The sequence below is a fragment of the Ostrinia nubilalis genome, chromosome 1 (assembly GCF_963855985.1).
Source record: "Ostrinia nubilalis chromosome 1, ilOstNubi1.1, whole genome shotgun sequence".
Lineage (NCBI taxonomy): Eukaryota > Metazoa > Arthropoda > Insecta > Lepidoptera > Crambidae > Ostrinia > Ostrinia nubilalis.
The window spans coordinates 13,964,308-13,987,683 of record NC_087088.1 but is presented as its reverse complement, the minus strand read 5'-3'; the positions used below and the strand labels follow the sequence as shown (position 1 = coordinate 13,987,683).

Here is a 23,376-nt window from a genome sequence, read left to right as displayed (position 1 = left end):
TGCCTTGTTTATAACGACTAGTCTTAACGCCCAGTTAATAAAACATCGAAACATCACAAATAATATCACATATAAAAGACAAAATTAAAATTAAAACTAAATGTATTCTGTCGAGAACACTGAGAATATTCCCGGGAGCGTTCTCGGTTCTCGAGAATATTCTCACTGGGAATATTGCCGGGAACGAGAACTTTCTCAGCGGCACATCTCTATGCATAGGACAGTTCAGTATTTTGGAATTATATTTTGTTTATTATGCAGTTATAAGTTATAGCCCGACCAGGAACATAAAAATCCTCGCCATGTTGCGGAAAAATAATGGTATAGTTCCAAAATACTGGACTGTCCTGTCGATGACATTGACAGTGGGGCGCCACCGTCAATACCGGATCGCTGGTTCAGATTTTTGCCATGTTGGAAACCATATGGTTGAACGATGGTAGCGCCCCCCTGTCATTGAGTTTGGTGGGACAGTTCAGCGTGGGTCATCTATACTAATTTCTTTTAATGGCAACAGTAACTGAAAACTTCATTGACATGTCACCTTGCATGTCAATAATTAAACTGTCTATTATTTCTATATTAGCTGTCAAAGTGTAAACAAACTTTATTTTAAATGTGTGCAAGTTGTCCTTTATATTTTTTGTTTATTTAGAAAGAGAGAGTCTGCCCACAGAGACCGAGATAGTGATACATAGGTTGTGCTTCAAGTAGGTATTCGGAGTGTGGCCTCCATTTTTATATATAGCTTCATGGGGATTACCCACTAGAAATATTATCTGTGCTAGAACTTTCAAATCTTGGTCGGATCCGGACACAGATATGGATAGATGCAGCATGTGTCAAAAATTGTATGAAGCCGAGCGTGCCACTTTTTAAACGTCATTAGTGTCATTTTAGCGAATTTTAGTGATTGCCGCAACGTAAAAGTAATCGTATCATCGTACTGCATTTGCAAAGTCATCGAATGATATCGTGTGACTCGATTCGAAAATTAATTAATTCCGATAAAACTGATAATTTGTTAAATACAAAACCAAAAACATCTTTATTTACCTTTTTTAAATAAATTGATTCTTACAAATCGTCAAATCTCGTTATTTTTTTTACCCTACCAGCGTTTCAAGACATAAATTTGTCAAGTGCATGAATACATGCATCAGTGTGTGTCTTATTGTTATGAGTAAGTACGGTTCCTTGGGATCGGTATGAGTGCACCACATACAGGGACCATGGTTTTAACTCTTAAGAGTACATCACAGGATATGTATTAAAAACAATGCTACTTTATACTTCTTCTACTGCTACTTTATTCTAATTAATTATTTGTTACTTGTGCTGTTAATTATAATTCTCAATCCGTAAATAATTTCTTCTTTCTACCATGTTCGTACTACTGTCCTCGTAAAATCATCGGAACCGATTGTTGTAATCGGATTACATGAACATCACTCGACCATGTATGTCCATTTGGACATATCGGAATGGCACGCTTTGACGATCAACTTGCTGTATCTACTCTAATCCATATCTGTGGATCCGGATCATAACTGCGAAAATAGCGGCAAATTCAAACAAGATACCATCATCCCTACACACTCATCTTGCGTTATTATTTTCGGGACAATACAAGTGTCGGCTCCTTACAGTAAAAAGATTACCGTATCGAAACGATAATTATTCGTGCTGGGTACTGAAATTGTTTTCGACTTGTAATAGCAGCTTGTACTTTTTGAATTGGAACATGAGGAAAGGAATGATTAGAGCACCGGGATAATAAATAAAAAGGCTTTTGTAAAAAAACAATTCCATTTATTTCGTGTCAGAATTTGTTACTGTACCTTTGTGCTTCTAAATTGCCTTCTTTGTTCATTACCAATGTTTTTAGACGTTTATTTCCGTAACCTTTTCGGTTTGTAGCACGTAAACCTATTTTAACTACCTCTTGTAGAGGTAGTTTCGTATGATTTCTCACGTGCCGTAAGATACGGATTGTAATGTGATAAATGAATTGAAAAGTAAATCCATCTGGGAGCTGGGCCACGACATCCTTCCATCTTATATCAGTCCAAACCTTATAATATGGCGAATTGCGCAATCTAGAAGCAAGATGTGTTAACATATTATTTTATTGATCAAAGATGATAACGAAAACACACCACACTTAAGGAAGAACTTTTGAAAGGATATTTCATTGTTAAATATCAAATAATTTAAAAAATATTTAACTGGGAGAAATTTTCAATAAAGTCATAGAATAATAATATAAAGTTAAGATCTAAGTAATTTAGCTGGCAATTTTCACTGCAGACCCACGATACCCCTGGGAGTAAAGTTGACAAACGAGGACCGGCGCGGGCGCGGCGGGCGGGGAGGGGACGCACAGTGCACAGTGTTGTGGAATACCTCTTTGAATTCTAAATTGATTTCATTGAGCATGCAATAAAATTTATATTATTAAAAATAAAATAACAACAATTCATACCTACATACTCGTATAATGAATAATTAGTATCAGGTAAAGTACCAGGGCAACATAACCATAAAGGAACAAGTTTGTGAAATAGTTTTTATCATTAGTAATTTTAAAATTTTAGTTTTTAAGTCAGTTTGTGATACATATTTATTTCTCGGGTCAACCAAGAAGAATTTGATAATAGCTCCTATAAGGTTATGTTATCCTGGTACCTTTTATTTACCGTAGTAAATTCCTTTTTTCCCCACTGCTCAACTAGACTGCTCAACTGCGCAACTGTTCAACTGACTGGTTATACAGGGTGGCCAAAACAGTGAGGTCTAAAAGAAAAATTTAGATTCCTTACATCAAGGTGTACCTAAATCACCCCCATATGTATCATACGATTGTGCTTAGTTTAGGAGATAGAGTTAATTTTGTGATATTTTAAAATTTGATGACCTAGTAGGCTTTAAACCTTTTTATCTTTTTTTTGGGTTGACTTTTTTCAAATTTCTTTTTTTCGACAGATTTGTCATTAATTGCAGATGTTTGAAAAAAATAATCATCTTCCTATCTTTGATTCATGATACAAAAGTTTTGCTAGAAACATTAAAATTATGCTTTTATCAGAACACTATCAAATTTTCAACTTAAAAGTTTAAGTAAAAAAAAGAACTTCCATAGGTCCAAAACCATTTTAGAAACTGCGCCGTTTCCTGAACATTCATAATAATACAAAAAAACATGTACTTAATGGTCCTGTATTTCCTGTAATCGGTCCACTAAAGTGGTAAGTCGGAGATTCCGTTACATGTTTTTGACTTTCTTAGAGCGAATTAATATTGGGAATCCTCTAAGTTTACATTACGTAGAACTGATTTAGAGCAGTAACTGGAAAGAACATGTTTTTATTCTCAACGAGGAAGCTCTTGTCCTTCATCACACCTGGTGGAAACTGATGATTAGGCTGAAAGTGGAAGGGAACTTCAACTACAAAGGAACTATGGCTTCCTACCTCCAAATTCCGGAACACATTGTTATTTTAAGTAAGTTTTAATGAACATAAACCAAATATCCCTCCTTCTTCTTCTCACTGTAGTAGGTACTTCTACTGCTCTTCTGCCTCTGTCTTCAAGTGGTAAGAGGTAAGCATCAGAGGTCCCGGGTTTGATTCCCAGTGGAGGCGAAATTTTCTGCTCGGTTTGGTTGGTGGTAGGGTTTGATCTAAGTCTTCCTGGCTAACAACTCTATTTTCCTAAGTCTGTCACTACACAATAATGTTAATAGCATTACTGTATTCCGGCATTTGGAGGTAGGAAGCCATAGTTCCTCTGTAGTTGAAGTTCCTTTCCACCTTCAGCCTAATCATCAGTTTCCACCGGGTGTGATGAAGGGCAAAAGCTTCCTCGTTGAGAATAAAAACATGTTCTGTCCAGTTACTGCTCTAAATCTGTTCTACGTAATGTAAACTTAGAGGATTCCCAATATTAATTCGCTCTAAGAAAGTCAAAAACATGTAACGGAATCTCCGACTTACCACTTTAGTGGACCGATTACAGGAAATAGTGGCCCATTAAGTACACATTTTTTTGTATTATTAGGAATGTTCAGGAAACGGCGCAGTTTTTAAAATGGTTTTGGACCTATGGAAGTTCTTTTTTTTACTTAAACTTCTAAGTTGAAAATTTGATAGTGTTCTGATAAATGCATAATTTTAATGTTTCTAGCAAAACTTTTGTATCTTGAATCAAAGATAGGAAAGTGATTATTTTTTTCAAACATCTGCAATTAATAACAAATGTGTCGAAAAAAAGAAATCTGAGAAAAGTCACCCCAAAAAAAAGATAAAAATGTTTAAAGCCTACTAGGTCATCAAATTTTAAAATATCACAAAATGAACTCTATCTCCTAAACTAAGCACAATCGTATGATACACATGGGGGTGATTTAGATACACATTGATGTAAGGAATCTAAATTTTTCTTTTAGACCTCACTGTTTTGGCCACCCTGTATTTCCCATACAAACTGCCCTACTGGAGAAGTTTTGTAATGTTAAAAAAAAACTTTATTTTGACTTCATAAAATTAAAATATAGCCTAAAATTAATATTATGTAAATAAAAAAAATATAAATTATTGATAATCAAGATTTTTTTTTTCTCAAGGGCAAACTACTCATTTAAATCATTGTCACACACAACGTGGTAGACGAAATTACCTTTTTATCACATCAAATAACATAAAGTACCAGGACAAAAATAAATAATTATAGTCAAAATGTTAATTTATAAGTGCTATTAATTAATTATTCGTTATATGTAGGTATGAATTGTTGTTATTTTATTTTTATTTTTAACGATATAAATTTTATTGCATGTTCAATGAAATCAATTTAGAATTCAAAGAGGTATTCCACAACACTGTGCACTGGCCGTGTGCACTGTGCGTCCCCTCCCCGCCCGCCATGCGCGCCCGCGCCGGTCCTCGTTTGTCAACTTTACTCCCAGGGGTATCGTGGGTCTGAGGTGTAGTTCTTTAACGAGACCCACGATACCACCAGGGGTATCGCCAGGGGTATCGTGGGTCTGCAGTGGCAATTTTTCGTTTACTTACATTTTAAATACTCTTCGTCTAACTCTTCTTAAAGTAACATCATATTTAATAAATAATTGACAGTGCAGTGATGTGTACCAAAAATGTCGAAGATAACAGGCTAGTGTATCAAAATGATTTTCAACGTCACGCCAAATACTAATATGAATGGGCTTATTCTTGAGTCCGTCATAACTTTCTTCTCCAGTATATTTTACTAACAAGTTTACTAATTTTGTAGCTAGTGGTAGTGTCCACTTTATTCTGTTAAATTCTGGTTTACCTGCAATAAAAAATAAGATAATTTTTCCTTATTCCTCAAGTTATGAAGATATTATTTAACAACTTTGCCTCAGGGAACTGTCTCGAAAGTAGCAATACAATAATAATGATATAAGACTCCATTCACAACTAGAGAAAAGTCTGCAAATACATACCATTGCGAGAGACTAAAAATCTTTTCGTAATTCCTTTATCACCTCGGTCAAGAACAAATGATGCTATTCGAACTGCTCTTGGTGGATAATGATAAAAACAAATTTCCATTAGTTTTTCTTCGTCAGGTGTATATCGTCCTTTTTTTGTTCTCCTATATGTATTGACTATGTGCCGATACACTTGTGGAATAGTCCTATTCAAGCCTCGTGCTAAATATGAATGAATAAATCGGCGAACATTTTCTTGAGCTGACGACCTTTTGTTATAACCAATATTCCTCCATCGCGCAAAACATTGCAATTTATCTGGGATATTGTATTTCTGCAAATAATCATTATTTTTCAAAGCTTATAAAACATATTATTATTAATTGAAAGTAAATTAAGTTCATTTATATCAAATCAAATAAAATATTCATAGTACCTTCACCAACTTACGCCAATTGTTTAGAATATGCTCTCCTTCATCTTTGGTTATAGGATCCTCTCGAAATTTCGGCAATCCATCACGGTTTTCTATTAGGGGTTGCAGACTTAATTTGTCTTGTTCTTGATACCAGGGTTGTTCCCATGTAATCATAGCATGTGACAAACTTTCTACTAGCACCTGTAAATAATGAATTCTAGTATAGATATTTATAATCTGTACATTTTTATTTAGTTAGGTATCTAATAAAGGTTCGATCTATCGAAACTAATACGAAATATTTCGTAAGTTAAATACTTTCATGTGATTTAAATGATTTCCGGACATAATTAAATCAATGTAGGTAATAGGTACAATACGTACATGCATATAGTCATCAGCTTCCAATTCGATATCTTCTTTATAAGACATAATTTTGTCCATGCAAGCTGGGTTTGTAACTTCCATACCGCGAAGTTCTTCGTAAAGAACCTCAAGATCCATATTAAATGGTATATTAATTCAGAGTCCGTAAGAAACGTTGTAGGTATTCTGTAAATAAAAGATTTGTGTATGAAGTTAAAGTTAGTCGATCTTCATCTGTTCAACAATAATTATCATTCGAAATGCAGTGCACGGGGTGGAAACGCCATAGAGTTTGACACACGGGGTGGAAACGCCATAGAGTTTGACAGCTCCATAGAGAGTGAATTTTTTTGACAGTTCCGAGAGGAAGTGACTTTTTTTATAGTTGTCGTTTGTATGCGACAATGGTCTTTTGCGTGTCTGGAATCAAGTTAGTAAACATTTTCGAATTACAACTTCAACTTTTATTTATAAATTATTTTATTGAATCTATTTGCATTCTATAAATGAAATGATTATTTAAAAGTATATTAATTCAAAGTCGTAATTTTCACTTTAATCAATTTAGTTCCGTCTCAAGTCTACAACTGTGACATTATTAAAAAAAAAAACGTCAAAAATTTTCATCGAAAAAACGTGTTTTTCTAACAAATTTTATAAAATCAATAATTTCTCAATCAATATTAATAAGAACTACATGTGCATGGATTGCCAGTTGGATTGATGTTTGTTTTAAGAAGAAATTTCAAGTAAGATATCCACTCGAGAAAGGTTATTGCAGCTTGCAGCAACATCATGTTTTATCAAGTATTGAACCACACAAAGGATTAAATCTTCATTACAATATCATTCATAACTCCATTTAAATCAATGGAAACTAAATATGGATCGTTTCATGGAGTAACAACATACTTCTGAGTTTGGACCCAAAATACAATACACGTAGGTACATTGCAGGCATAGATTGCAGGACACAGTGAATGATACGTGTTTTATACAGTGAATCTAAGTACCTATTTGTTTCAGGTTAATATCGAACTTATAAGGTGTTAAGCTGCAATTACAATAAAAGTGCTTGCTATGGAATCACCGGTGCTGATCATTATTGTCAACTGTTACTTAAAATCCAGATGAACCAACCTTTACTTCCTATTCAAATAAGTTTAGAAGAAACCTATACATATAAGCAATAAAACCAGACCAAGAATGCTTGATTACAAACGATGAACTCATTTCATTTGCAGGTTATGCCATGACATAAATGCATTAAATTAGGAAGATTTGTATTGGATGAATTACCCAGATAACAATTAAAACAACTTCTGTTGATAAGAACATTTGGTAAGTACCTTTAAAATTTAAAAGACCCTCAAAATGATTCTAACCCTATCCTCTGACGCTTTTCAACTAGGATCAAATAGAGAGACTTAAAGTTAATTATTTAATTACAGATTGATGGAATCCAGATTCTGTGAATGTACATTTAATTGATTGACAAGTACACATTTGACAAGGTAAATTAATTTTATTTAACAAAGTAGTGCAAATCTAGAAACAAAACAGACAGTAGGTAGGTATGGTAGATAAGACAGATCACTTGTTTATCTGCTGTACTCTTTATAATATTAGTGTAGAATGTAGATGATGTAGGAGATTACAGTCTTACGGTGACATGTGCATCTTTTTGCTCTAAATTTACAAATATTTCATATATTTTACAGGTGGTGAGAAACGTGTAGATCTGGCCTGCTTACAGTGGCTATTGGATTGGACAGAACCAAAGTGAGAGTGAACGTGTGAATTTATGGAGAACATTAAACTATTTTACTGTAAGTCATAACGCAACTTATTTTGTATGAGTTACATACAAATGTCAAGCCGTGAGTACATTATGTAAAAACTAAAACAATGTACTGTAATCACAATAGTAACTGTAATCTTTTAAAATCCAATAGTTTTAATGCTTATTGATTTTCGTAAACAAAATATTTCATGTTACATTTCGTCAATAAAGTTTCATTTGATACTTCAATAGTTTTATTTTTAACCGCAATACATGAAAAGGAACGGATCATAAAAAAGTATGACAGGTATATTTATTCTGTGGGCGGCAGACGCCATATTGTATTCAGCGCCACCTACTGTACAATCTAGCTCGGTACCAGTTTGTTTATCGTTCAACCAATACTAGGGCCGTTTCCTATCTGTCTTTAGACATACTCTCTAATCTGTGATGCAGTGCAAAAAAAAGTAAGTGAACAGAGCCCCGATTACGGTAACTTTTAACGTCAACAATCCAGACACGCTTCTCGATTCTGCGATACGATTGGTCGTTCAACAGCGTACGTCAGCTGTTTTGACCAATCGTATCGCAGAATCGAGAAGCGTGTCTGGATTGTTGACGTTAAAAGTTACCGTAATCGGGGCTCAGACCTGTTTTATGCCACAAAGCATGGACCTATAAAAAAAGGCGGACGGAACTCGCGCTACAACAAAACTGTGACGCAAAATTTTGGCGTTTGTCTATTGTGTGAGTGAATTTAGGGATGCCATGTTAGCCAAAACATTTTACCCATTTATTTTAAGAAAAACATAGATCGGCAGATGTTACTTGGAAATGTAGACAGAATTATTCCGTGCCATTTTAAAAGGATGAAAGGTGTATGCGTTGAGGTAGGCGCGAAATTTTCAATGTTCAAATTTTCTTACATTGTTTGCAAGTCAGTGTGTCAGGGTATGTACATAATGTTGATCAAAAATGATTCACGCAGTTACAAATTACGAATCTTGTGTACATTATAATCATAATGTTATGCATCATCAATATATTATTATTATCTCTGATAGATTTTTTTTTTTTTAACATACAACCTGACACTGACTTGCAATCAATGTAAGAAAATTTGAATTTCGCAGTTCCACATTTTTGGGAAGGATCAAATTTGCCCATGAAAATATATCCCATTAAAACACAATTATTATGATAAATTATTTTATTTCCATAGTATGCGTAATACATAACTAAAAAGTCCTAAAATCATTATTAATTTCCCATATTTCGGGTAATTTTCCCACGTAAATAACTGAGAACACTGGTCTTTGACGTATTATTTTTTCGAGTGAATGACGTTTGATTTCAATTAATTTCAATATTTTAATGTCGGGAAATAAGTGATTGGATTATTATTTTGCCTGTGAAATGTGATTCCTTAATTTTTGTTTGTTCGAACAGAACGGTTTTTACACAATTTCATCACACAAGACATGTCGTATTCGTGTTGTTTTTTCGCTGCTTAAATGTGTCAACTGTGTGAAGTTTGCACTCGAAGCACGGGGTGGAAACGCCATAGAGTTTGACAGCTCCATAGAGAGTGAATTTTTTTGACAGTTCCGAGAGGAAGTGACTTTTTTTATAGTTGTCTTTTGACTCTTTTGTATGCGACAGTGGTCTTTTGCATGTTAGAAACCTTAGAAACCTTTTCGAATTACAACTTCAGCTTTTATTCATAAATTATTTTATTGAATCCATGTGATTTCTATAAATTAAATGGTTATTTAAAAGTATAATAATTCAAAGTCGTAATTTTCACTTTAATCACTTTAGTTCCGTCTCAAGTCTACAACTGTGACATTATTAAAAAAAATAAACGTCAAAAATTTTTCATCGAAAAAACGTGTTTTTCTACGATTTTTAATTGTTTCTAATTGAAATCAATAATTTCTCAGTCATTATTAATAAGAACTACATGTGCATGGATTGCCTGTTGGATTGATGTTTGTTTACGAAAAAAATTCTCTCAAGTAAGTTAATAAGTAAGTTATTTCACTCGAGATAGGTTATTACTTGCAGTAACATCATTTTTTAAGTATTGAACCACACAAAGGATTAAATCTTCATTACAAAAACATTCATAACTCCATTTAAATCAATGGAAACCAAATATGGATAGTTTCATGGAGTAACAACATACTTTGGATTTTGGACATAAAATACAATACAAGTAGGTAAGTACATTGCAGGCATAGATTGCAGGATACAGTGAATGATACGTGTTTTATGCAATGAATCTAAGTACCTATTTGTTTCAGGTTAATATCGAACTTCGAACTTATAAAGTGTTAAGCAGCAATTACAATAAAAGTGCTTGCTGTGGAATCACTGGTGCTGCTCATTATTGTCAACTGTTACTTAAAAAGGTCCAGATGAACCAACATATTCAATGAAGTTTAAAAGAGACCTATTTAAACAATAAAACAAGACCAAAAATGCTTAATTACAAATGATGAACTCATTTCATTTGCAGGTTATGCCATGCATTAAATTAGGAAGATTTGTGTTGGATGAATTACCCAGATAACAATTAAAACAACTTCTATTTATAAGAACATTCGGTAAGTACCTATAAAATTGAAAAGACCCTCAAAATCATTCTTACCCGTATCTTCTGACGCTTTTCATCTAGGATCAAATAGAAAGACCTAAAAGTTAATTATTTGATTACAGATTGGTGGAATCCAGATTCTGTGAATATATATTAAGTAATTGATTGACAAGTACACATTTGACAAGGTAAATTAATTTTCATTTAACAAAGTAGTATGAATCTAGAAACAAAACAGACATTAGGCATGGTAGATAGATAGATCGATCACTTGTTTATATGCTGTACTCTTTATAATATTAGTGTAGAATGTAGATGTAGAAGATTACAGACTTACGGTGACTTTTTGCTCTAAATTTACAAATATTTCATATATTTTACAGGTGGTGAGAAACATGTAGATCTGGCCTGCTTACAGTGGAGTGGACAGAACCAACGTGAGAGTGAACGTGTGATTTATGGAGAACATTAAACTATTTTACTATAAGTCTTAACGCAACATATTTTATATGAGTTACATATAAATGTCAATCCGTGAGTACATAATGTAAAAACTAAAACAATGTACTGTTATCACAACAGTAACTGTAATCTTTTAAAATCCAGTAGTTTTATTGCTTATTGATTTTCGTAAACAAAATATTTCATGTTATATATTTTCATCAATAAAGTTTTATTTTATACTTCAATAGTTTTATTTTTAAACACATTACATGAAACGGAACGGATCATAAAAAAAGTATGAGAGGTATATATTTAATCTGTGGGCGGCAGACGCCATATTGTTTACAGCGCCACCTACTGGACAATCTAGCTCGGTACCAGTTTGTTTATCGTTCAACAAATACTAGGGCCGTTTCCTATCTGTCTTTAGACATACTCTCTAATCTGTGACTCGAAGTGGTGTAACAGGGTGTGAATGTGTGCGTGCCGGCCTGTACGTACAGCAGGGTTGCCAACTCTACGTATTTTTACGTAGATCTACGTATTTTAAGCCTTCCTTGCAAACCTACGAACTTTAGTCCCAGAATCTACGTATTTTCTATCAAATTTGCAAAATAGGCTGAATGGGCATCGTTTCCCTTTTTATCGGGATATTAGTCCGATCACGGTTATTTGGCATGTGGAAAAAGTCGGAACTAATGTTATTTTGACATTTCCCCATAGAAAAAAATCTGTACAGCGCCCCCCTGTAAATGTCACTGAAGAGCCTTGATCTGATAAGAAATTTGAAATGTGACGTGACGTGACTGTGTGTAAACCGTCAAACGGTCAAAGTGAATCTTCACTATAAAAATATTTCGAACTAAGATTGTGCTAAGATTTCGAAGGTGTTGTATTTCGATATTTTCCAACTTCCTGCTCAATTTAATTGGATTCAATTATGGCTTAAAAAAGAACCGCGAGCCTTCGCAGGAACACATTATGCATTTTAATTTGTCTGAAAACATTTCTGAAAATGATACACAATAAAAGTGTACTTTACTACTTTTAGGGTAATATAAATTGTCGTTTTATTACTTTTATCTACCCCTATTCTCTTCATTTCACTGTGATTTCACTCAGAAAAAAAAGTACGTAGATCTACGTATTTTCTATATGAAAATTGTACCATTTCTACGTAATTTTCTAATCTGTCCTACGACTTTTTCAAAATCTGAGTTGGCAACACTGACGTACAGGCAAGCTGGTGTATCCTCACAGATGAGACAGGGACAGATAGGAAACGGCCCTATGATTGGTCCGTTCATAGTAAAAGTTCCGGCATCTATGGACTTCCATTGGGTAGCGCTAAAAAAAAAAAAGATCGTAACTTTTTAATAACGACTGCCTTAGCGACGTTGCAGTACCGCTTTAATATATTTTATAACGAGTAACGTTACCGCACCAATAACGGTACGGGTACATTATTATTTCAAATTATTTATAGAAATAAAAAACCAAATACATAAGTTTTATTAAAAAATTTATTTCATAAAAATACAACTTAAAAACTAATGCATACAACTATCGACAAAATTACAAAGGTGGTTCTATCTTTTGAGCACTTGAGTCTGAACACGAAGTACATCTTAGAATTATCTACACGTTCGAAGATAATATACCAAGCGGATGATTTCTTATTCCGTAAGGAAAATTACAAAATAATAATGGAATAAAAAATCATCCGCTGAACTCGATAATTATAAGTAAGCACCATAAACTTAGGAAACTATGAAATACTATTAGTAAGTAAAAAAACTATACAGTCATTAATTCACAGAATCATCAACTGTAGGTTTTTAAGAAAAATAAAAGAAAACCTACCGCGCCAATAGAAAATAAAGTCTAGTTGGGCTTTATTTTCATCAATAACATTGAGACTGAACTATTTATGAACATAATATTTAGTAACTAGCTGCTGCCCGCGGCTTCACACGCGTGAAATTTAGTTTGTCAAAGATCGTCATAAATTATACAGGGTGGAACTTTGTAATGCCACCTGTAGGGAAAGTACTCTTAATACTGTAGATAGAAAATTTTACTCAAAGGAAACATTCCTTTATTTTTGTAAAGAAAGGGAACTGCATTCAAAGATATTCTGGGTTATAAAGTATAATACTGCAGTTTCATCAAAATCCGTTCAGTAGTTTTTGCGTGAAAAAGTAACAAACCTGTTAACATTCAGATTCCAGACGTCCATACAAACTTTCGCATTTATAATATTACATAGTACGAAGTAGGATTTGAGTAAATCTATCTTTAATTGCCAAGTAAGTAAATGTTAAAGACTCTTAGTTATTTTATCTCTGTTTGAGTCAATTTCAGTCATAAAACCCATTATACAAAAAAAATTAAGCCCGGGATGAACCTTAGAGAATTAAACCTCCTCTATGAAAGGGATGAACACTGGTTTAAAATTACATTTCCATACTAAATGTCAATTTTACCTAGAGTTTAACTTATTGAAATAAATAGGTACCCACCATTGAAGCCAACAGAACAGAATAATATAAATTAATATTAACTTTTTGCAATAATTGTTTACAAAATTTCAAGCGAGCGAACATTTCTATTGTCGCTGACTATAAATCCTACTAATATTATAAAGGTGAAAGTTTGTGTAGATGTTTGTTACTCTTTCACGCAAAAACTACTGAACGGATTTGGTTGAACCTTTACAGTATTATTATTTGTAATCTAGATTAACATATAGGGTATAATTTATGCCAATCTGTGGCACTAAATTTCACGCGGGTGAAGCCGCGGGCAAAAGCTAGTTATAAATAAATGGTACCTAATTCTGTTTACAATAAAAATGATGATTACCTGTAATTGCGTAACACTAGACAGCCATTAACAAAATGAATCATTTTTACCGTATTTGCATGTTTATAAGAAACTAGCTGACCCGGCGAACTTCGTACCGCCTGTAAAAATCCGGTTATAGCCTATCTTCATCAGGGAAAATAAAGGATTCTAATTGTGAAATAATTTTTCAAATTGGTCCAGTACTTAGTTTCGGAGCCTCTTCAATACAAACTAACAAACAATCATATATGTCATCTTATAACTAAAATTTGTGTAGAAAAAAATATACTACGATTTTCTTTAACTTGCGTAAAACTATACAGCCATCAACAAAAGACATTATCTACTATAAGGTAATGAAAAAAAATTACCTACTTAACAGTACAATTTTCTATAATAAATTATGGTATTAACAAGTAATTATCAGTTTCCAAAAAAGTGTATAATCTACTGCAAGTTTCTAAGAAAAAAAAGACGACAGTAAAATGTACCCTAATAGATTTATAAATTATTTTTTTATACAACAACTACGATTTTCTTTGACTCAAGTAAAACTATACAGCCATTAACAAAGAAATTCACAATAAGTACATTCTTGAGGCAAAAATAACAAAAAACTTTAGTTAAAAAAACTATACACTGGGCCGGAATCTGAAACAATTTGAATTACATTATTATGATTCTTATTACAAATAATAACAGACTGAATAAGCGGTTTATAATAATAGAAAAAGAACTCAAATTGGCGACTTGTACCCGCACGTGATGTTTGTCGACGCTTATTCCTTTCATATTAAACCAGATTCAATTTGGTGTAACGTTTACAATATTATTAAGGATAATACTACTACATACTGGGTGACTCTTTAAGGTCTTGCTATTTTTTATGAGCGACTCAGAATTATTAGTAAGTTAATCGATTTACGTAAAGAGCAGATTTTTTTTATTTATTTCATAATTTAATATTATCAAAAACAGCATGCGTGGACTTATCCATGAAATCACAGTCATTATGGCGCACGAAAATAAACCTTTAATGCCTTTACAACTTAAGGTATATGCACATGCGCATTATCAACAGATTATAGAGCAGTAGCGTAGTCAATACTGCGTTACCGCAACATATTTATGAACAGCTTATGATTACATTTGTCTGAATTTGTTTTAGATTTGTATGATCGTTAAAACGCTTACAATATTTTTTTAAATTGGCACTGCACTTATATTTATGAACTCGACTGTACATAATTTACATTTAAATGATATTATTGAGCGTTTGTCAAACCTACCAAATTTGGGGCTGTATCATTGCGGCATTTTTTCACTCAATACCTTCATTTTCTTGATCGTTGACTAGGCAAAATAAATATGTGGCGTAATAGCTCATACGCTTTCGGGCTCCGTTTTAAAAAAACCAAAGAGTCCACCTTTTGTTTGTGTGTACCGCCTCTGCTTGATAGGTTTATTTGCAAGCTGAACCTGAAATAATTAATAACAATAGTATAATACATGTATTAAACATTATAAACGCTTACTTAAAATTAATTATCTACTTTGAAAAAAGCATCAAAATATGTAACTGAAATACTTAATATTAATAATTTTAGAAGAATACTAGCGGCCGCCCGCGACTTCGTACGCGTGGATCTCGTTTTACCCTCTTCATGTATCTTACGCGGTTTAAATTTTTTCATACAAATGTTTTTTCCCGCTAATTCCCGTTCACGTGGGAATTTCAGGAATTCCTTTCTTAGTGCATCTCTACGGTACCTAAGCTACGTCCCTTCCAAATTTCAAGTGCCTAGGTTTAGCCGTTTACGCTGTGCGTTGATCTATCTTACGCGGTTTAGATTCTTTCATACAAATGTTTTTTCCCGCTTACTCCCGTTCCCGTAGGAATTTAAATAAATTAAATACATTATTATGATACCTTAGGACGCAGCAATAATATTATCCATAATGACAGATGTGGCTCTGATGTAGATGGCAGGATATAGTTTCTGAAATATTTAATAAAACATAATTAAAATTTATTACACAATTAAAAAATTAGCATAAAATAAACCTATAAAATTAATTAAGTATGATGGTATAACCTGTGTTATAACTATGTAAAATTAATTTAAAAAGATAGTTTTATAAGATAGAATACTGCAACCTCTACTAAATATAAATATATTGGCAAAATCCTGTAAAACTTAATGTACAATTAATTATCATACAAAACAATATAATTTAAATAACTCAAGAAAGAGTTTTCTTTGCAGAATTAATATAGGTATTGCTTACAAAACATTACAAAAGAAAAATTACTATCACGAAAAATCAGTTTAAATTACGTATTGAAATTATAAATTATGTTCAAAGAATATTGTAGGTGACTCATCAATTTAAAAATACTTAGGTATTATTTACAACTGAGTTGAACATACCTTCACTCACAGCATTATCTGGCAACAACATTGAATTGAAGTTATCTCTATTAGCAGCTAGAAAGAAAAAAAATATAAATAATCATCTATTGCAACATCCTGTATTGAAATCTTAAATGTTAAAATTAATGTTTCAATTTTTAGTAGTAAGTTACCGTGTCAATAATATAATTTATGTAAGGTGCCTAATCCAAACAAATAGAATAAGGATAATTTGTTTTATTGAAATGTAGTAAAATATCTCTTTCTATTTTAGTTTTATTGACTAAGTAGATTGATCTTAAAATAAAAGTAATACCTACTTATTAAGAACATTGTTTACTTTTTTAGTCAAATCAAAAAATTAAACTTTCTTTATTCGTATAGACTAATTAAATTAGTACTTGCAAAACACTTTATGGTTGAATCTAGGTATATACTTACTTTAACTTACTGGATGACCTGATCAGCAACAGCTTGGATGGTCGCCGAGATGTTATTATTTTCATCATGGATAAATAAAAAATAGGACATCCATTCATCATTGTCATAACCAATAGATTGTTTTAGATTTATTTATCCTCAAAATGTGATTGGCAGACCTGAAACAAAAATCAATCAGTTCAGTCCTAGGGAAATTGCAGCAAATTTTATAGCAATTTGGAAGGTTGTTTAATAACCTAAAAATATGACTTGCCTTTCTTTGACGAAGTTGCTCCTTTGTCATAGTTCCTGATAAAGGATTTGCAGGCAGGAGGTACTGTATCCTTAGAGCCTGCAATGCTTCATCACGTGCTAGAGAAAAAACCCTGGACTTGGTGGACGAGCAACCAGTCACGATGCATTTGGTGATAATAAGAAACCATCTTGTTTATACGGTAAACAATGTAAATACGGTAAAATGACCATTATTTGTTTGCTTTTATTTCCGAATATTTCGGAATCAAGATTTTTTTTCTCGGAATTTCGAAAAGAATTGAGTGAATGAATGATTGATTGAATTAGCGAGCAAAATCAGCGAATGAATGAGTGGATACTGTCCTGTCAATGTCATTAAAATGACAGTTGACGTAAAGGATGCTCTTTTTTTTTTAATTGGCCCAATCCTACAGGCTATGTTTGCTGAGATTATGTGGATGCTCCTAGAAATGACATTTGACTAACCATCTGTCAAACACTATGGCGTTTCCACCCCGTGTGTATCCTAATGTCACAGTATTTTGTTGATGAGAATCCGTCCGACTTTTTTTATAGGTCCATGCCACAAAGTAGAACTTAACTTAAAATCTAACCTAACATTTTCAGCACTTCCATGCTCCATTTTTTTTTAAATTAAGGAAAGAAAGGGAAAGAACAACAACAACAAGTTGATCTCGGACCGGTACATCTGTTATTATTATTATTAATATAGTTTTTCACGGCTCTGGGTGCAAGCCCTTTTAAGCCAGTCTTTGAAGTCCGTTGAACTTTTGTTTGAATTTGAGACATCACATCTGTGTTTGACACTTCACTTCACTGAGTTCACTGCACTGATGATTCCAACTGATTCACTGATTTTCTCTTCTCAAATAGTTCCCAGAGTTGAAACCACGAAAGTATATAAGGGTTTGAAAAGTTTCGGATCCTTCAGGAGCTCGTCCAACGACTCTGGTACACGTTCACAAATAGATTGAAGGTCATCGATCATGACCAGTCTCTGAACTCCAAAACTTCTACATTTCAAGATTATGTGTTCCAAATCAGCAAGCTCTTCATTGCAATATGTACATTCAGGGCTCGGGATCAAGTTGAGCCTCTTCAGGTGAGTGGGAGCGTGGCAATGGCCAAATCTCAGCCTATTTATGATGGTTATAAACTTCCTGTTATCTATATTCTCATTCCTCCGATGGTACCAAGGTTTGGCGGGCGGGCTTCCTTGGATCTTAGCATACCATTTTCCCTTTTCCATACTAGTAATTGTCCAGTACTCATGCCATATCTTTTTCAGGTCTTGACTGATTGCGGCTTGATAGTCAGTGTGAGGTAACTTCAACAACGTAGAATGATCAACATCAAAGCCATTCCTTGCAGCCAGATCAACAATTTCATTCCCCCTGATGCCACGGTGCGATGGTACCCAAAGGAAGAGCAGTGTCTTACCAGTAAGTCTATATATGTTATTAGTTAATTTCTTAATATCATAAATTATATAATTCAAATTATATTTACAAGAGTTATTTTCCAGAGCTAGTAATACACTTTTAGAGTCAGTTAGAATAATAATATTGTCAGATGGTGGATTACATGTACAGATATGTTTAAGTGCTAAGAGGATAGCATAACTTTCTGCAGTAAAGATACTACAGTGGCTTTCAATTTTATGACTTTGAGTAAGTTTAAGTTGTGGATCATAAAATGCAGAGGTTACACTATTCTCTTTCTTTGAACCATCTGTGTACACTTTATAATAAGACTTATTTAGAAATTTATTAAGATCAATTTGATTGGAGATCTTTTCTCTTAAGATAGTGAAATTTTTTACAACAAGATCTTCATAATTAACTTTATACATGGGCCATGGCTTATCTTTATACATATTTACAGTGAGAGACTCAATATACAATGCAATTCTTAGTAAGGCTGGAGTGCATCCAGATATTAACTCATTACCTGTAATTGGAGGAGGAGGAGTAGAGCACAATTGGGATGATAAGGGAGGCATGATTCTATCTAGTACTGGTTTGTTGGTTGAAGTTATTAGTTTAAGGCAAAAATTTGCTGCTAGTTGAATACGTCTCAGTACTAAAGGTGGAATGCATGTTTCACATTGCATAGCAATGATAGGAGTTGAACACATAGCTCCTGTTATTATTCTAAGTGCTTTATTCTGAATAACATCTAATTTTTTTAGTAGGGTTGGGCTACAGTTCATATATGCCAAAGTACTATAGTCGAAATGACTACGTACTAAACTCTTGTATAACATTGATAAAATCTTGGGATCAGAGCCCCAACTTACACCAGCTAGTGAACGCAATATGTTTAAAGCCTTAGAAGAGTTGCGAATTAGAAGCTTGATATGACTTTCAAATGTGAGTTTTTTATCTAGACACACTCCTAAAAACTTTTTTTCCTGAATCCATGGAAGAGGATTATTATTGTAATAAATAGTAGAATTACAGTCATTATACTTTTTCGAGAATAGCATAGCGCCGCTCTTATTGGGACTAATATCAAGTTTTAATTTACCAGAGTAAAAATTATGAATTTCAACTAAAGCTAGGTTTAGATTATGCACAGCAGTGTTTACATTCTTATTTACAGTATAAATTAATAAATCATCAGCAAATTGTAAAAATTTTATATCCCTTTGTGCTAAATACTTATTAATTTGACTGGTGTATAAATTGTACAATAATGGCGAAATCGTGGCACCCTGCATTGTGCCTTTATATACATATCCGGGTCCATGAATAATATTATTAAATTTTATATACATTATTCTTTTGTACAAAAAATTGAAAATCCATTTGCAGACTACCCCGGGTACTCCAATATCACATAAGATGGCTATTAAAATTGAGGGGACCACGTTATCGAACGCGCCCTGTACATCAAGGAAGACACAAGATGTTGCAGAGTGACCGTCAAGAGAATTCCTAACATCTGAGACCAATGCTGTAAAACTTTCTGCTGCACTTCGGCCTTTCCTAAATCCGAATTGTTCATTTGGTAAGATATTATTTGATTCGACATAATAATCTAATCTTGTCTTTAACATGCACTCAAATACTTTACCTATACATGAGGACAGAGAAATTGGTCGATAAGAGTTACAGTCATCAGGAGGCTTATCTGGTTTAAGTATAGGAATGACACATTGAGTCTTCCATGAGTCTGGTATGACCTGTGTTTGCCATAGTAAATTAAAAATGTAGAGTAAAAGTTTTTTGGCATTAATATGTAGGCGACGAATAACTTCATAAGGAATATTGTCTAAACCAGGAGTAGTGTTCCTACGAGACTGCAGAGCAGTCATAAACTCTTCCCAAGAAAAATGTTGAGACAAAAAAGCTGCTTTTTCATCACCAATTTGAGAGAAATATGTTTGCAATAATGAATTATTTACTTGTTTTTCAGGAGGAGATAGAGGAGAATATTTCTCAAAAAAAGAGGGAATCCATTCATCATTCTTCGGCAGTTTGGGAATTGAAACACGCTTAAACCTCTTCATATAGTTCCATACTGTACTAACAGGAGTATATCTATTAAAAGATTCACATAAAGATTTCCATCCAGTTTTCTTTTTTTCCTTAAGAGTTAGTTTTTTAGCAGCATCCAATTTTTTATATGCAATGTAGTTGTCAATGCTTGGATTACGTCTATAAAAATTTAAAGCATCTTTACTCTTTTTAACTGCACTATTACACTCATCATCCCACCAAGGTACAGGCTTTTTCATTATATTGGGAGAGGTTTTGACTACTTTAGGTACGCATTTGTCTCTAATACTAATCAAATTATTATAAAAATCGTCATAAATTATTAATGGATCTGTATTATCTAAATTAATATTAACTACCATGTTTTCTGTTTCAGTATGAAATTTAAACCAATCAGCTTTATTGTAAATAAATTTTTGTACTGGTTCACCTATCTGATATTTATCAACAGAAGTCTGAATATCTGTTACAGTGGGATAGTGATAACTTCCCATTGGATCATCATAGACTTTCCAATCACATAATGGAGCTACTGAAGGGCTGACACATGTTACATCAATAGCCGAAGGATTATGAACAGATCTACCAACAGTGGTTGGCGCCCCTGAGTTGAGGATACAGAGGTCGCTCTCGTCAAATATATTGTAAACTTCATTACCTCGACCGTTACTAGTAGCACAGCCGAATGCGATGTGGTGAGCATTAATATCACCTGATAGCAAAAGTGGCTTAGGTAGTAAGTTAATAATGTGTTTCAGTTTGCTACCATTGAATCTTGATCTATTTTCTTTAGGTGGTGGACAATATATACATAGAATACTTAAATTACCTATGCCAGTTCGCAGATTAATAGCTACAGGTTGTAGAAAATCATAAAAGGGAAGCTCTATTACTGAATATTTCAAAGTGTCTTTGACTAGGATGGCGACTCCACCCCGGCCTTCTTTTTCTTTACCTATTTTACTAACTAGATTGTAATTATGAATACGAAAAGAACTGTTTTCTTTCAACCATGTTTCGTTTAACAAACATATATCAATATCATTATCAATCAAAAATTTTATAAGTAATGGCTTTTTGTTAATAACACCTTCGACGTTAAATTGAGAGATTCTTATGAAACTTTTATCCATTTAAAGCCCTTTGAAACTTTTTATAAGAATTTCCTGTATAATAGAACTATTAACTGCCCTCGTTTCATTGCCAATAGCGACAAGGGCGCCTACAAGGCCCTTGCGAATAAAATCATTGTTTAATATTTCATCTATTAATTGTTCATTGGTAAGTGGTTCTTTTTCTTTAACTTCCATCGAATTAGTTGAAGTGGAAGAGGTCGCTGTTGAAACAGAGCTAGCTTGTGGCTTCCTTGATGCAATAGATTTTAAGTTAGTTTTAGGAGCAGCCAATAGAGGAAACTCGCTTATGTAATTTTTGATAACTGGGCTACTCTTAGTAGCCGCAACACTGCTGGAGACCATATTAGCGTAAGTTAATTTATTTTTTTTATCTTCAATTTTTTGTTTTTTGACTGGACAGTCCCGTGAAATCGCAAGATGAGCTCCTTGACAGTTTATGCATTTGGCTATTTTATTCGAATTACATTCAGAAAAATGATGTTCTTCAGAACATATTGAGCATTTTTGCACAGATTTACAAATTTTAGCACCATGGTTGAATTTGAAGCACTTAAAGCATTGCAACAATGGAGCGTTGTATGGGAATACTCTGAACCTGAAAAGGTCTAGATACACATGTTCGGGTAACACGGTTGATAAAAATGTGATAGACACAGATTGAAAGGGCTTTATGTCGCCGTTGTCTTTTTTGGTGAACCTACGCACACCTATGATCTCGTAAGATGACGAGAGTTTCTTAAAAAGTTCCTCATTGCTGATACTAGTGGGTACAAAGCGAAGCACGCCGACTGTTTCTACTGCTGTGGCTGGGATGTATGCCTTGAGTTGGTGTTTGGTTAGGAAGGGATCGTTTTTCAGGAAGTTATTGGCATTACTAGACTGGGAAAATGTGACACATATTTTATTGGCGTTAATTCTTTTAAGATTGGTAATGCCCTTGATTTCATTTTTGAAAAGGTTGGTAGTCAGGATGGGATTGTTGTTCCCGATCTTCTCATTCTCTTTCGTGCTTTCCACAAATACAGAAAACTCGCCACTCACCGTGTTCTCCGCGAAAAGCCTTCTATACCCTGGTTTTACGTACGGTTTGTAGAAATCTTCATCTGCACTCGTATAGGTGTGATCTCTATTTGGTGCCTTCCTTTTTTCCTTGCCCCTGGGCGGGTCCTTACCGTCCCCGTCCGGCATAGTCGAATTTTAAGTTGACTTAACGACTTCCAATAGATAGATAACTATTTATAACACAGAAAGAGAAAAATACAAAATTGGCTTCAAAAATCGCGCCTAGTGCGTTCAAAAGCCCGCCAAAAAGTCTCCCGGTACATCTGTCAGACGCAGTGCTACCAACTCTATAAATTAATTGTCCCTGAAAATAAATTAAAAAATCATTTAACCCCGCGCCGCGGCGCACAGTGTTGCCGGTTCATAGTAAGTAACGGACGATATTATTTTCGATCTGAACTTACTACCTTTTATCAGATTTGTATAGAATATAACTATATCTAATAGAAAAATATTTTTTTAATTTTTGAAATTGGTACATATTTTAGTACAAACTTGGAACAAAAATTAATGCAAAATATCATCTAACTTCAGCTTAATGATTAGGGTTTGTGGCTGTCCATAGCTCGATAGGCTTATATCATCCAAATGTATTTCTTGGTGCACCTTTGTAATGACGTTAAGTATGTTAC

At 33.5% G+C, this 23,376-nt stretch overlaps 1 protein-coding gene and 4 long non-coding RNA genes across 10 annotated transcripts; 3 read left to right on the top strand and 2 right to left on the bottom strand.

Moving 5' to 3' along the window:
* Nucleotides 1–1,790: 1,790 nt before the first annotated feature.
* Nucleotides 1,791–17,722, bottom strand: LOC135073438 (uncharacterized). 4 transcript variants are annotated; one of them, XM_063967630.1, is made up of 6 exons: nucleotides 17,637–17,722; nucleotides 6,279–6,446; nucleotides 5,913–6,095; nucleotides 5,489–5,810; nucleotides 5,073–5,334; nucleotides 1,791–2,099 (listed from the first exon to the last, which is right to left on the bottom strand). In XM_063967630.1, the coding sequence occupies exons 2-6, from the start codon at nucleotides 6,396–6,398 to the stop codon at nucleotides 1,823–1,825; spliced, it is 1,164 nt and encodes a 387-aa protein (XP_063823700.1). In that variant the 5' UTR covers nucleotides 6,399–6,446; nucleotides 17,637–17,722; the 3' UTR covers nucleotides 1,791–1,822. The 4 variants fall into 4 exon arrangements, with proteins under 4 accessions (XP_063823700.1, XP_063823707.1, XP_063823693.1 ...); XM_063967637.1 differs by lacking the exon at nucleotides 17,637–17,722 and adding an exon at nucleotides 8,694–8,711; XM_063967623.1 differs by lacking the exon at nucleotides 17,637–17,722 and having other exon boundaries at nucleotides 6,279–6,524.
* Nucleotides 6,989–8,286, top strand: LOC135076150 (uncharacterized). Its single transcript, XR_010258188.1, has 4 exons — nucleotides 6,989–7,202; nucleotides 7,287–7,601; nucleotides 7,712–7,774; nucleotides 7,982–8,286. It is a non-coding gene; the product is annotated as an uncharacterized LOC135076150 (long non-coding RNA).
* LOC135076137 (uncharacterized) lies at nucleotides 9,838–11,325 on the top strand. Of its 3 annotated transcripts, none has more exons than XR_010258186.1 (5): nucleotides 9,838–10,073; nucleotides 10,350–10,457; nucleotides 10,565–10,652; nucleotides 10,765–10,830; nucleotides 11,026–11,325. It is a non-coding gene; the product is annotated as an uncharacterized LOC135076137 (long non-coding RNA). The 3 variants fall into 3 exon arrangements; XR_010258184.1 differs by having other exon boundaries at nucleotides 9,847–10,061; XR_010258185.1 differs by lacking the exon at nucleotides 9,838–10,073 and adding an exon at nucleotides 10,174–10,261.
* Nucleotides 14,415–17,376, bottom strand: LOC135073431 (uncharacterized). The gene is made up of 6 exons (XR_010257623.1): nucleotides 17,042–17,376; nucleotides 16,789–16,946; nucleotides 16,366–16,422; nucleotides 15,864–15,933; nucleotides 15,361–15,412; nucleotides 14,415–14,584 (listed from the first exon to the last, which is right to left on the bottom strand). It is a non-coding gene; the product is annotated as an uncharacterized LOC135073431 (long non-coding RNA).
* A 99-nt stretch (nucleotides 17,723–17,821) lies between the features above and the next one.
* LOC135073463 (uncharacterized) lies at nucleotides 17,822–20,615 on the top strand. The gene is made up of 4 exons (XR_010257624.1): nucleotides 17,822–18,145; nucleotides 18,332–18,485; nucleotides 19,860–20,055; nucleotides 20,464–20,615. It is a non-coding gene; the product is annotated as an uncharacterized LOC135073463 (long non-coding RNA).
* Nucleotides 20,616–23,376: the final 2,761 nt, after the last annotated feature.

Excerpts from the sequence above, each read along its gene's own strand:
- LOC135073438 (XM_063967630.1), bottom strand. The coding sequence starts at position 6,398 with ATGGATCTTGAGGTTCTTTACGAAGAACTTCGCGGTATGGAAGTTACA. Across the intron at positions 6,096-6,278 it reads AAGCTGATGACTATATGCAT|GTGCTAGTAGAAAGTTTGTC; the intron begins GTACGTATTGTA and ends CATTATTTACAG. Across the intron at positions 2,100-5,072 it reads AGACGAAGAGTATTTAAAAT|ATTGCGCAATTCGCCATATT; the intron begins GTAAGTAAACGA and ends TCTTGCTTCTAG.